The sequence below is a fragment of the Nilaparvata lugens genome, chromosome 2, assembly GCF_014356525.2.
Source record: "Nilaparvata lugens isolate BPH chromosome 2, ASM1435652v1, whole genome shotgun sequence".
NCBI lineage: Eukaryota > Metazoa > Arthropoda > Insecta > Hemiptera > Delphacidae > Nilaparvata > Nilaparvata lugens.
The window spans coordinates 33,503,407-33,517,855 of record NC_052505.1 but is presented as its reverse complement, the minus strand read 5'-3'; the positions used below and the strand labels follow the sequence as shown (position 1 = coordinate 33,517,855).

The 14,449-nt window shown below is 36.9% G+C and overlaps 1 protein-coding gene across 2 annotated transcripts in view; it reads left to right on the top strand.

The window, feature by feature from the left end:
- LOC111046733 (insulin gene enhancer protein ISL-1) overlaps positions 1–14,449 on the top strand; it is an 83,410-nt gene that overhangs the window by 20,747 nt on the left and 48,214 nt on the right. For both annotated transcript variants that reach the window (XM_039421064.1, XM_039421062.1), the window contains exon 2: positions 13,651–13,840. In XM_039421064.1, the coding sequence (XP_039276998.1) occupies positions 13,651–13,840 (190 nt within the window). The remainder of the gene's footprint in view (positions 1–13,650; positions 13,841–14,449) is intronic.

The window sequence follows — 14,449 nt, the reverse complement described above, 5'->3', positions numbered from 1 at the left end:
CTGGCATTGTTTCCCACAGCAGTGTACTGTTGATGAGAGACTGGCTCCGTGCCAGCAGCTGAGAGAAGACTTGCAGATTATAGACGCGAGCTGCTTTACACTTACAGACAGGTCCTACTGGTTGTTCACTAGATCATTGATTTTTGACGCTGTAAATGACGCAGGCAGTGCAGGAATTTCTGAATTTCATGACCATTGTTTTTTGTGATAGATTAACAATGTTTGGAGTGAATAATATAGCTATAGTGAAAAATAAAGATTTTCTTGAAGCAGACTTCATGCAAGATTCCATCTTAACACTGTATAAAACGTCAAATTGCAATGCTGAATATATTGGTGAGGAATGTTGTTTAATACAAATGCTCGAGTTAGATATCAGCGGTGCGCGAAAAAATAGGAGAAAATAACAAATCCTTTATTAATTTAAAATAAATTAATAGTTAATGTTTGTTTAATTCTTCCAATTCAATTCTTTTTCCAAATAAATGAACAAACAAGTACATCTTAGAAAAGCGATTACAATATTGTTTTCTAATTTCCAATTTGTGTTCCCTGGCTAATTTGGCTAACATGTGAGGGAACACATGAATTTATATAATGAAATAATAACAAAAGTTAATTTAATTATTAGTTTACTGCTCCAATAAGGTACAAGTTATTGTTCAATCATTAGGCGCACTAATTATTAGATAATTAGAACAATATTATTATACTGTATAAATAAAGAATTGGAATTTGGAACATGTAAGTTAAAAAATAGAATCAATTATATATTTTGTTGAATGAAAAACTTGAAGTAGGACACCTACAGTATTCAAAGGCATGACTTGCCCATATTAAAGAATTAAAGAAAGTTCATTTCCAGCATTTTTAGTAGTATTGCGAGTAGTATTAGTAGTATAAGTACTGTAGTATTATAATTTTTCATTAAAAAATGATGCACACTGATACGTTTCGAATGGATAAATATTATATAGCCTACTTATATGGGAATAAACTATTTGTTTACTACCTTTTTCCAACTTGATACAGTCTCTGTGAGAATATATTCAAAATACCAGGCTCTCTGAAACATTCCAAAACGATGTACTCCGTATCTGACAGGTAATATGAATATTCAACAAACAGAATTTCCTTCTGAAAAGCTAGACAGTGGAGGTGTTATAATTTCGTGCATCAGGTCTGATGGGAATTGCTCTAGAGTTTAGCTGTTTTGCATGCATCGAAGACATGTCCAGAAGCCCACATCCGATGAAATCCAACAGTCGTGAACAGTGCAGGTGTACTCCGTACGCATAACAGAGGTTGGCTGGTGTTCTATACAGGTGCTTCTTGTACACTCTTGTATTCTTGCTTCTCGTACACCTTTTTAGTAGTCCACCATTGCCGGCGGAATTAGCTACCTTAAGATGCCACCGACCTCCTGGCTACTCATTTTATAAAATTTTTGTAAACCTCATAGTCTATATATATTGTCTATACTGTACATGTGCAACTACAAACGATTCAAAGGCCACTAACCTGGGTGGAGATTCGTCGGACGTTAAGAAAAAAGCGACTGCTCCCGATCTCAAAGCAGGAAAAGACCTTTATGAATTTGAACAAGTTCCAGACAATTCGGAGAATGCAGTACTATAAGCTCAACATTATCGAAATTGTATTATCGTTCTTATGAAGTTGGCATATTCTTAGTTTGATTAACGTCTCAAAGTTAATATCCATTATTATTAATTATTGTAAATTCTATTATAGTTATTACCGGTAGGCTACTCAGAGTCAGGTATTTTCTATAGCATGAAACCTAACCTAGTTAGTACTGATAAGTTCACTATTATGGCATACTTCTAATGGGAAACATAATTCTTTAATCTTGAATTTCTAGAAATAATAGATGTATAAACATAGTTTTAAATGAAAATCACCAACTCATTACAGTTAATATTTGCAGAAATCATTCTTGGTATGTCAAATCTCATAGTTTTTGCAGTTGTGAGAAAAAATAAATGCGATAACACAGTACGTTGTGTTAACAGTATGACAACGTTATATTTGTGAATTGCGATTGGGTAGCTAAAATGATTGTATATTGCAAAAGAAAATTTTCCACATTAATCTGTGCTACCTATCACGTCAAAAAGGAGCTTATCAATAAAAAAGGAACGAATCGTTTTTCAACTTTTAAACCTGCTGATATAAAGGTAAACGGGGACTCTTGACGGGTATCAAATGAATGAAAGAAACTACTTGAACCAGAAATAATAAATTAAATGTATGCTATTATGAACAATGAAGATTTGGATGAAGAATGATCTTTATCTTTTATATTTTAAAGAAATGAATTGGCTTATACATATGGGGTAGGAAATAAACGGTTGACGCATCATCACGTTTGAACTACTGAACTGATTAACATGAAATTTTGCATAAAGATTCATAATTTACTGAGGATGGTCATAGGCCTATTTTCATTGTCATGATTCGATCAATTTTGATTTAATGATAAGAAAATTTATTCAATTTCTGATTGAAAGTTTACGCAACGATAAAAGCCCAACCAGAGTTTTCTCTAAGCGATACCGTGGCGAAATTGGTAGCACGTGTGACCATTAAAACTCTTCTTTTTTTCTGATAGCTTTCAACCCTGATCAATATTATCCACGTAATTCTGATGAAATAATACATAATTATTCTATCTTTTGATGCTTCCTTGACATAAGCATAGTACGGGTAACCTGCTAGTCGTTACATGAAGAATTAGAATGTGTTCTATAGTAATGATTCAAATATTTTCGGTTATCATTTGCTTGAAAAATTATTAAGACTTTCCAGTTGATATAGGTTCAAGCTTATAAATTGACAGTTGGTTGTAGAATAATCTACTATTCGAAGTATTTGAATCCGTTAACTGAGTTTTAATACTTGGCAGCATTATGTGGGTCTATTATTTTTTATGAGTAACGAGAACTCGTAACTAAAAAAAAGGACCTGCGGGTAGAGCAACCACGTAGCAATATTTTATTGTGAACGATGTAAAACATTTTCAAAACATGTATTTTCACATCAGGTCAAAAGTTAGCCCATGGCATTAGGCCACACTAACTGCAAATGTGCAATTACTTTTATATACCTTTGGATTCGAAAAAGTCATGTCTTGTGTCTAGTAGGCTATCATTGAAATAGTATTTCAAGAGTACTTGGAACCTGCCCGGTATGGAACATTTCGTAGCTCACAGTTTCGGAGGGTCTTTTTGGAATTAGATTAGAGTGTTTATTCCCAATTAACATTGCAATTATCAACTAAATTAACTTTTATAAAAAGCATACATTCTAGAGTTTGGTAGAAAATCGATTAAATTTGTTGATGAATAAAATCTGATTGAATTTTTGAGAACAGTATTTTACGATTATGCTCTGATGTCTTGATACTTGTATTTCAATTTCTGTTTTTTTATTATCTTATTTTTTCATCTGTACTTTCACCAGTATTTTTTCTGTCTTTTCAAATACTGTATCATGATAGCATGATTCGATGATTCGATACTTGGAAATCACCACCTTGGTTGGTATTCTCACATACGAGAAACCGACTTCCGGTCACCTTATTACTAATGAAGCGACACATTCTCGGTCGTCAGAGGAGCGACAACGCTCCGTTTCCGAGGCGGATGGCGAGCAACACAGATCACCAGACGACAGAGAATAAATCGTGTGGAGCGATTCGCAGGATTCGAGTCCTTTGAGAGGAGTCTGGTCGCCGACTATCTACCATTAAGCTGATAAGCTGGCGCCTGGGGCCTTGTAGTACCCTGTCCACCGCACCCCTCGCCGATCCACCTGGTATTAACCAGACAGGTCGCGGGGCAGATAACATGTCAGGGGCCTCCCCTTCACCCCCCACCCTGCAACCCGTCAGCCGATCACACATACACACACACACACACACACACACACACACACACACAACACACACACACACACACACACACACACACACACACACACACCACTGCTGCTGATCCGACCTCCGGGGGAAAACATCACACATACTCACACCAATGTGTTGGTAGAGACGAGTGTGTGAGTGTGTTGTTGGCTACAAAAATGATCAAGTCCAACTTATAAACCACACTGAGTCACTAATAAATTACCACCAATATTCGGCCGACTCGTAATCAACGCTTGCAGGCAGCATGAGACTTGTAACTCTCAAACATCTAATGAGGCGAGTTTGTCAACACAAGCGACCATCTTTCAGTGCGGGCAAACATTTGTCACCCGGTCTGTATTCGTGGGAATCGATCATAGCCCTGTTTTATTGCCATGTATTTATTCAACAAGTTAGAATAGGTGATGCGCATTTGAAATTTTAGAATAAATAATTGGGGTTTCTGCAGAGGGATGAATCAATTCGACTATGGAAGTACTAAACCAGGATTAGATATAATATATAGGATTAGATTAGGATCTATATAATTATGTAGAATGGTTATGGTCATGTATACGCCCAATTAAGTTAACAAAATATTTAAATATTGAAATTATCAATATTTAACATGACTGTAACGTTATTTATTGTTACTTAGGAGAATCAAAATTATTGGCTGTGAGATAAACAATGAAGTTAACAGAAAAATATATACTCTTTGCTAATTAAATTTGGTATGACTGTTATTATGATAGTAACATTATTATAGAGAGTATTCTTCCTAATTCATTCCAAACGGTCATTAAACGCTTGGAACGTGATACTAAAAAAACCTACTCAAAAAACTCACTTCAAAATTCATTCAAGGTACGACAAATGTTGGCATTGTCGGCAAGTGATTTTGGAAACCACAATAATATCTGGATTCCACAATCTCAACTTCTCGTAGAATGTTCTGAGTGGGATCCACGTCACGAGTTTATTTCCCAATTCACAGACCAATAGAACCCTACCGCGTTAACCGACTAATCCAATGATCAGGCACGCTCATACATCAACAGCTTCACGTTCAGACTACAAGAAAATGAGAAGGGATTTTTTACTTCACGTTCAGACTACAAGAAAATGAGAAGGGATTTTTACTCAACTATTCACCAGCAGCCGACATTCTTTATCTCAAGAAAATGCTCGTCTAGATTCATAACTATTACAATCAGGGCCGGTGACAGGGAGGGGTAGGGGGGGCCACAGCCCCGGGGCCCGGGCCCCCGGAGGGGGCCCGATCCGGGGCCCTAGGTCTGGTTTAAAATACAAATCAGTGGTCTTTTTGATTGGGCAATATTTCCTTTAACAGACTTCTTATCTAAAAATAAAGTTGGGTGTAATGCATTAATCAGTAGGGCAAAACTTGAGTTTTTCTTCTATTGTAGAATAGAAGAAAAGAAACGGTAAATTTGAAGGTGAGGGGTTTTAGTACTGTGGTGGCCCGCAGGTCCGGCCCGGCCGCCTGGTGGGTATTATCAAGTCTGCGAGGTAGCAGCATGCAGCATTGGCAACACTGCACTAGCCGTCATCGCGGCCAGCGGCAGTGTATCTGTCTAGCTTCTTTGTTTACTTATGTCTGTTGCACGCTGTCAATTTTCTGTGCGGTTTCGTGGATAGTTCTATCGTTCCGTTTCTGTTCCATTTGAATCACCTGATTCAGCTTACATTATTATTATTATTAGCGTATGGCAAACACATAGACACACACATACACACACATGAATTCACAAAAATATATGCAGGTTTTTGACCTTTGTCAGCTTGAAAAAAATATATATATAAAACAAAATAAAACCATCTATCTAGGTTATAGAATAAAATATATGACAAAGAAAAGTATATATATGCACAAGGAAATAGGAAATAATCAAGTCAAACTTGAATGTCCAGGTTGGTTATGTAGGCTATTGCTTGTGGAGATGCTGCTATAAAATCATCTGAACCGCCCTGAAAGGCTCGAATAGCACAATGCCGGATGATATGATTCATTGTTTGTCTAGCCTCTCCACAATCACAATCAGGGGAGGGCAATCTACCCCAGTCACTAAGAGATGCTCTACATCTTCCGTGCCCAGTTCTAATCCTGTTGAGTGCTGTCCATGTTCGCCTTGGCAGATCAAACCCAGCCACACTCCTCCCAACAGAATACCTCAGACTAACACTGAGAGGTGCTCTATCCATCCACTCCTCCTCCCAGCTATCAGCAACAGAGAAATTCTCACGTTCTAGCCGCTCAGCCAAGCGCATGGGAGGGCGCCTTGACCTCAGCCTGTTACCGAGCTCCAGAATATCTCTGTGGATTGGGAGTGCTCTGTCATTTTTTATCTTATTATACTCCCGAACAAGAGCAAAAGATCTTTGCAGCCCTGGTGGAGCAATGTTGCTGAGAACTGGCAGCCAATATGTGGGGGTGGTTCTAATGGTCCCAGAAATAAGTCGCATGGAATTATTCAGCTGAGTGTTGACTCTATTCACATGGGCACTATTTATCCACACAGCCGCACAGTATTCAGCTGTGGGGTATACTAGTCCTAGGGCAGAACAGCGCAAAGTTGTTGCTGATGCTCCCCATGTTGTTCCACAGAGTTTTTGTAGAATATTATTCCTAGTTTTTAGTTTCTCAGCAACATTATGAAGGTGATTTTTGTAGGACAGAGTGCGGTCAAGCGTCACCCCAAGGTACTTTGGAAAGAAATTATGCTGTAATTGCGTGTTGTCAAACCTCACATCCAGTTTTACCCTAGCCTCCCCATTATTCAAGTGAAAACAGCACACCTCTGTTTTTTTCATGTTAGGGTGTAGTCTCCACTTGTGGAAATAAACTGAAAGGGAAGATAGGTCTTCAGTGAGGCTCTCTGATGTTGTCTTCATACTCTTGTCTTGAGTGGCCACAGCAATGTCATCAGCGTACATGAAGATCCTTGATGGTATGTTGGGAAGATCTGCTGAGTACAAGTTGAAAAGGAGCGGGGACAAGATTGAACCCTGTGGCAATCCATTATCAGCTTACATTGAACAGACAGCATTTATTTTGAGATACGTGCATGAAACCGAAGAAGAAAGTGAACCCTACAAAGTGTAAGAACGACCTCTATGTTTTGCTGATTGCACAAAAAAGAGTGGCAAAGATATTGCTGAGCTTATCTTGAGTACTTTGAAACGCTATGAAATCCCTATAGAAGACTGTAAAGGCCAAGGGTACGACAATGGAAGTAACTTGAAAGGTGCCTATAAAGTAGCTCAGGCTTTCATATTATCAGCCAACAGCAAAGCTGTTTACTCTGTGTGCACTTGTCACTCCTTAAACCTTTGTGGTGAACAAGCAGCGGAGTGCTGTCCAGCGGCTATAACTTTTTTGGGGCTGTCCAAAAGTTATTCAACATTTTCAGTTCAAGCCCCCAGAGGTGGGATATTTTGAAAAATAGAATACCCGGATCTCTTCACTCCATGTCAAAAACACGATGGTCAGCAAGAGTGGATAGTGTAAGACCTGTTGCACCTCATCTTTCTGGAATAGTAGAAGCACTTGAGGAAGTGATCAAACTAAATTTGACAGCAGAATGTCGTCGAGACGTAGGGGGACTGAAGAAATACTTCAAGAGCTTCAACTGCCTTCTTCTTGCATCGGTTTGGTACAAAATATTGAAACCCATTGACACAGTCAACAGAGTTTTACAGAACCGTGGTGAAACCTTAGATGTAGCGTCAAAGAATCTAAGTCAATTGATAGAAGATTTGAAAGTTTTGCAGAATGATGGTTGGGATAAAATCTTCAATGAAGTTTTGGTCGTTGCTGAAAACATAGGGTGGCTGCAGCAACTTGAAGAGGAAGAGAAAAGAAGTAGGAAACAAAAAAGAGCAGCTGACGAGGATGACGAGGTGTGTGATGACAATACGGAACATGAACTTTATGCAAAGACCACTTTTAAGAACAAAGTTTTTAATGTCATTTTGGACAGTGTCATTGGGGACATGACAGTGTGTTTCAAGTCAGTCAGCGATTTGTGTAGTAACTTTTCTGTTTTGTGGTCATTCAAAGAAATGCCAGATGACCTGATCGAAACTAAATCTGCTGAACTAGTACAATGACACCAAAAGGATCTGGGAACCGATCTTCTTGAGGAACTGGTGAGTCTGAAGCAAATATATGAAGCAAACTTTGGTGGAAAAAAACTTTTACCCTTTGAACTTCTCAATAAAATTAAACTCTTCAATTTAGAATCTTTATTCCCAAATCTTACTGTTGCCTTGAGAATTTTTTCCACAATTCCAGCCACAGTCGCCAGTGCAGAACGTTCATTTTCAGTATTAAACAACGTTCTATGCTCAACAATGTGCCAAAACAAGTTGTCAAGCCTAGGTGTTTTGGCAGTGGAAATGGACCTAGTAAAATGAGCAAATGTAGATAGAATAATTGACAAATTTGTGTCAAGAAAAGCCAGAAGAGGAGTTTTGTTGTAATCATGGTGAGATTAAAGACTTTAATTGACGGAAAGTGTTGTTTACTTTGAAAAATGGAAAAAAAATCAATTATGTATAATCATAATTTCTCTACGTGAATTATATGTAATAATTATGTATATGGATTAATAAATCAATTTCTCCAATCAAAACATGTTGTATTTTTCTTTTTTAAATACCATTGTCTATTCAATTAATTCAACATTTACATACGGTATCTGTGATGCTTTAATTTGAATTTTCTATTGTATAATTTTTTTTCGAAAAGGTTTCAATTAAAACCATTTTGTATTTCTTCAATGAGTGCCTAAATTTGTGGTTCACTTAAATATGAAACAGCCTGAAAAGATAATTTATGAATGAATAAGTGAAAACAGGTCTAGATTACACCAAAATGAGTTATTTTATCTGTAATTCAACATTGTTCTCAGGGACTGGGGAGTATCCCTAGACCCCCAGTACCCCACACAAACAAAACGCCTTCATGCATACCATACCTAGGGGCCCGGATTAGGTCCAGCCCTGGGGCCCGCGATTGCTCTCGCCGGCCCTGATTACAATCATTCATTTTTCATTATCTCATAGAATGAAACCAGTTTCAAACCAACAGAAAATTTAAACTCATGAATGATTATGCAGCGCAATAGGCTCCATATATCGTAATATATCGGTCCATATATATAATATATCCATATATCGGTCAGAATCCAAAATTGTTCAAGCTAGCAGTCATAGCGCACTTACGTATCCTTTCTTATCTGAGTGGTGAGATACCAGCGCGACCATGTGGATTTGATTTTGAATTTACTGTAATTTATGAATTGATTAATTCAATAATAAATAATTAATCTCTGCTATCTCTTTTTTGCTACTGTATCGAATACGGTAGCTAGAAAATGAGTTTTATTACTAGAATAATTTCAGGGAAAATATCTCAATCTTGTTGATGAATCATTGTAGATGGTATCTCCAGCTGAACTACATGCTATTGAACCAAGTCTGCTGTTGGTACGGATTTGCCCCGAAATTAGCACTTGTCTGTGAGTTTCAGCTCCGTTTTCGGCTCCATTGAATTACACCCTGCCGCCGCGACACATTCCGTCTCTGATTGTTATTCATTTCACAGCATAAATTTCGAATAATAAACGGCACAGCAGCGGACAGTGTTTTCCTTAGAGAAGGTTACACAGTAGCTTCTCCATTTACGACGCTGAATTTCATAAAACTATCGCTACCGTGCAATAAAGCCCTCAAATAAAACTGATTAATGTAACGGAAGACTTCAGTCATTTATGACGATGCGGAGAAAATCGACTGAGATCAAGATAATGCGCAGTAAAGGGCCTAGAACAACTACAAGATCCTGTATGCATTGCGTAGGAGCAAAGATAATATAACTTAGTTAGGAAGCTGAGGTTTCACGTTTTCTATAGTAGGAGTTGGTACTGGTCTTTCTAGAAGTAATAAACTCTTGAATAGGACTGTTGAATATAAACTCTTGAATAATACTTTTCTTGAATATAGGAGATTAGACGGACTAATAAAGAATTCAAACTACTTCATTCTTACCGACCGTTGAAGTTACCAATTTTCCCTCATCTTTACAAGAGGCCTCAATAGTTTCCCTTGACACAACAAGCTGGATTCTTACAACGTATGAACATGGAGGTAGATTAATTTCTTTATAGTTGTCCCGCATAAGCATTCCCAAGGTAATCGCTACACAGCAACGGTTTCATAGCAGGTGTTTTCTTCAAATAGTTGAAACTGGCGTCAACAATCATTCAGGAGTCTTAAAGCTTGAAGTACACTTCAAACTTGAGTAAATTGGAACAAGAGTTGTTGATGAACATACAAACTCAATAAGATTGGGAGACAAATTTATGAGATACTATTTTAGTCAGTACAAGACATGCTTGATTGATTAGCGACACTTTTAATGTATTATTGTGAGAAACACAGTAAGTAACTAACTGTGAATCAAATAGACAAGGATTTCCATTTTTCAAATCAAGGTATCGAAAATTAATAAAGAAAAGAAATTGGGAATTTTCCATCATAATCATCTCTTGCTCTTATTATTCTCTCATAAGTCAAGTTCCCATGTTGACAACGAAGTAAATTCGTTATCTTTATGAAAATTGTAATTCCTTACTAACTGGTTTTGTAAGCCTAAGAAGATAGCATATTTGTGATTATGGTCATGGTTAATCGTATAAACCTTTTCACATAGTGGTAAAAATGGATAATAATTATTTTCTGTTCGATTTGATCTTTGAAGCAAATATTTCACCTCCTTTTATTGTCCCAACTGCCCAATGGTCAAGTGGTGAGGGACAACTCATAACAGATACCGACACGTGCAATTAGCACCTTGCCTTATTAGTGCAGTGTGTTCTTAATTTATTTGGACAGGTATTTAGCGTCAACTTATTAAACAAAGCCCCCATTTGTCTATCAGTTTGACACATGTCGTTTGTCGTTTTTGTCGATTACTCAGACTCTTGTCAAATGTTTATGTGTGAGCTTAGCACTGACGAACTGTGACAGTGACAATACAAAAGCGGAATTCCGATAAGTCCAGTTGTCAACCATTCAGCTGTGACTATTTCCGTCCAATTATTGATAATACTTTCCAGAGATTAAAATACAAGTAATTCATCGGGCTTAAATCAAACTCCATGTAGAGAAATTGAATTCTTACTTCTGTAACTAATAGAGTATTATTGATATTGAATTGAAATGAAATGAAGATATCCTTTTTTAATATCCATGAAAAAAGTCTTGCCAAACTGCAACCACTCCCAATCTTTGGGGTCAAAATACACTTTGTAAACTTGGATTATTATTTGAGTAGCCGACTAGGTAAATCTCCAATCATTCGCTCAAATCACATGCTTCAAATTTACAGGAGGTAGCATAATAATATTCATTATAATAATTATATAATTTATAAATTATTTATTGATCTGATTGATACAAAAATCTCGGTTGTCTCTTTTGAGACAAATCTTTAGGGCTCAGTTGACCCATTTCAGCATCAATTCTCAGTCTTCTTGCTCCTCGTTCTCCTCCTCCTCCTCTCCAGCTAATATTATCCTTTCAAGCATGAAAGATGACATTGGAGGTTAAACTATTCACAATATGAGCCGTTTTTATCCACACCATAACCAATTGTACTGGAATAAAAGCGATATTGTCAGTTGCACATAATTTATTTTAGCCAACTAAAGCTTCAATGCACTTAAGGCATCATCAACAGTGGTTAGCAAACCAATAAATACCACTAAGGTATTTTAGCTAGTCAAAAATACCACTGTTCATCATGCCTGTAGTGGTTAGCATAGGTTAGCAAGCTCACCAAAAAAAGACCACTAAGGTCTTGTAGCTAATCAAAAATACTACTGTTGATGATGCAAGTGCATTGAAACTGTAGTAGACCTATTGCTCAAATAAACTATGTTGAATTGACAATATCGCTTTCATTTCACTTTTGCTTCTAATATCGAGGAATTCCATAACATCTCTGTTAATAGTGAAAACAACAAATTGTATTCAACTCAATTGTTCCTCTTTTTTTGCAAACTGAGCAAACTAGTCTTCACTCACCCAGTGGCCAATTGCAGACATCCTTTGGGTTCCATACAGATTTTCAACATGCATAACTTGGAGCATTCCAATCACAGTACTTTATTACTCACAAAATAGTCACTGGAAACTAAAGGGGGGTCCACTAGAGACGAGAAATATGAAACAATGTATCGTTTTTTAAAACGTTCACCTGTTTTACTGTGTTCTCTAGATTCATTCCTGGGAATTGAACTATAGTCCAGTCACTATATACATTGGTGTATGAAATTTATATTGTAGTTCTGATTTTTTAAAATATTATTTGGGTACATAAGAGAAGTCCAGAACCAATTTCTTCATGCAAAATTTCCTTGTGCTAGATACAGGATGGCCCAAAAACCTCCTATTTTCGGCTCATTTTCCAGTTTTCAGCTATTTATGCCAAATCTCGTAATCGGACAGAAAAATTTGCTTAGGCCTTTTTTCTAGAATATGAAATTCTGAATAAAATGAAATCAATCGGAACTCTCTATCTCCAATGAGTACTGAGTTATGATTTTTCAAAAATGAGTGAAATTTCAAGAGAAAATCAATTTTTGATGAATTTTAATTTTGATCAACAATATCTTCCGATTGTTACCATTTATAAAAATTATAGCAGAATATAAAAATTGGCCATTTTTTGTGCATTGGAATATGGGCTTTAGTACACTCAACAATAAATTTTCCACTTTTCGACCGAATTTGACTTATTATGCATGATTTTGGACCGCCTTGACAAGCCGAGAAGAATGAAGTGTAGTACGATGAAATCTGAGCATTGTGTCAGAAGTTATAAGTGTTTGAAATTTTGATCCTTGAGGTGTCCTTAAGCGCGACTCTCCACTAGGAAATACTGAAATGAAGTGCATCTAACTGGTGATTCTCATAGAACATAATCTTATAAACTTATGTCATTGTGCAAAATATCAATGTGAAGACTATGTAGTTGGTGATGATGGTTGAAGCTGAAAATCTGGTGTTTTTCACAATACAAGGAGCATGTTGTCAGATGTACATGGAAATCTATATGAGATAGAGCGCTCTACCTGATCTCAGATTGTAGAGCACAAAAATACGCCCAGAGGGATTTTGAACTATACATCAAAATGGTAACAATCGGAAGATATTGTTGATCAAAATTAAAATTCATCAAAAATTGATTTTCTCTTGAAATTTCACTCATTTTTGAAAAATCATAACTCAGTACTCATTGGAGATAGAGAGATTCAAATGATTTCGTTTCATTCAGAATTTCATATTCTAGAAAAAAGGCGGAAGCAAATTTTTCTGTTCGATTACGTGATTTGGCAGAAATAGCTGAAAACTGGAAAATGAGCCGAAAATAGAATGTTTTTGGGCCATTCTGTATCTAGCACAAGGAAATTTTGCATAAAGAAATTGGTTCTGGACTTCTCTTATGTACTCAAATAATATATTAAAAAGTCAGAACTACAATATAAATTGCAAGCACCCCCTCTTTTTTATGTCTATATTGACTGGACTACTACTTCCTTAACCAATTTTTATCAAAATTTGAATTTTTCGGCTTGTATTGTTACGCAACTTTCCATAAAAATCTTAATTTTTCGTATGTTTTGTTTGTGCAGAGAAACGGCGGCTGAGCCTGTGCGTGGGCTGCGGCGCCCAGATCCACGACCAATACATCCTGCGAGTGGCGCCCGACCTCGAGTGGCATGCGGCTTGCCTCAAGTGCGCCGAGTGTCACCAGTTCCTCGACGAGACCTGTACCTGCTTTGTGAGAGACGGAAAGACATACTGTAAAAGAGACTACGTCAGGTAAGCTCATTTTCATATCATGCGATTAATAACAAGTGAATTTAGAAATTTAGGAAATTAGAATATTTAGGACATGTAATGAGGGGCGAGAAGTATGAGCTCTTGAGGCTTATAATGCATGGAAAAGAGAAGTCTGTCCTGGCTATGTAATTTAAGAGGTTGGTAAGGCTGCAACTCAAAAGAACTTTCCCGGGCTGCAATTAGGAGTAAAGTAATAATCGATGAGATGATTTCCAACCTCCGATAGGGGAAGGACCTAAAAGAAGAAGAGGTGGATCTATTTCCCAATAGAGCTGCTGCTAGATTATCTCCATTAACCAAAATTTAAGTGTCAACAGTTAACCCGTGCTTTGCATCGGGAAAAACTTGTGTTGTGAAATTCAATCTTCTTATGTTCAGGAAACATAGAGAAAGAGAATAATTATTTATTATTTCATCAAAATTTATCAGGTAAAAATGAGTTCCATTGGTCTCAAAACTGCAACTTTATTTCATGAGTCACGCGTGCTATCAATTCACGTGGAGAAAGCTCTGTTTCGTTGGACTTTTATTGTTACGTTAACTTGAAATCACGTATTGAACAAATTTGTTTTAATCATTGAATTCAAA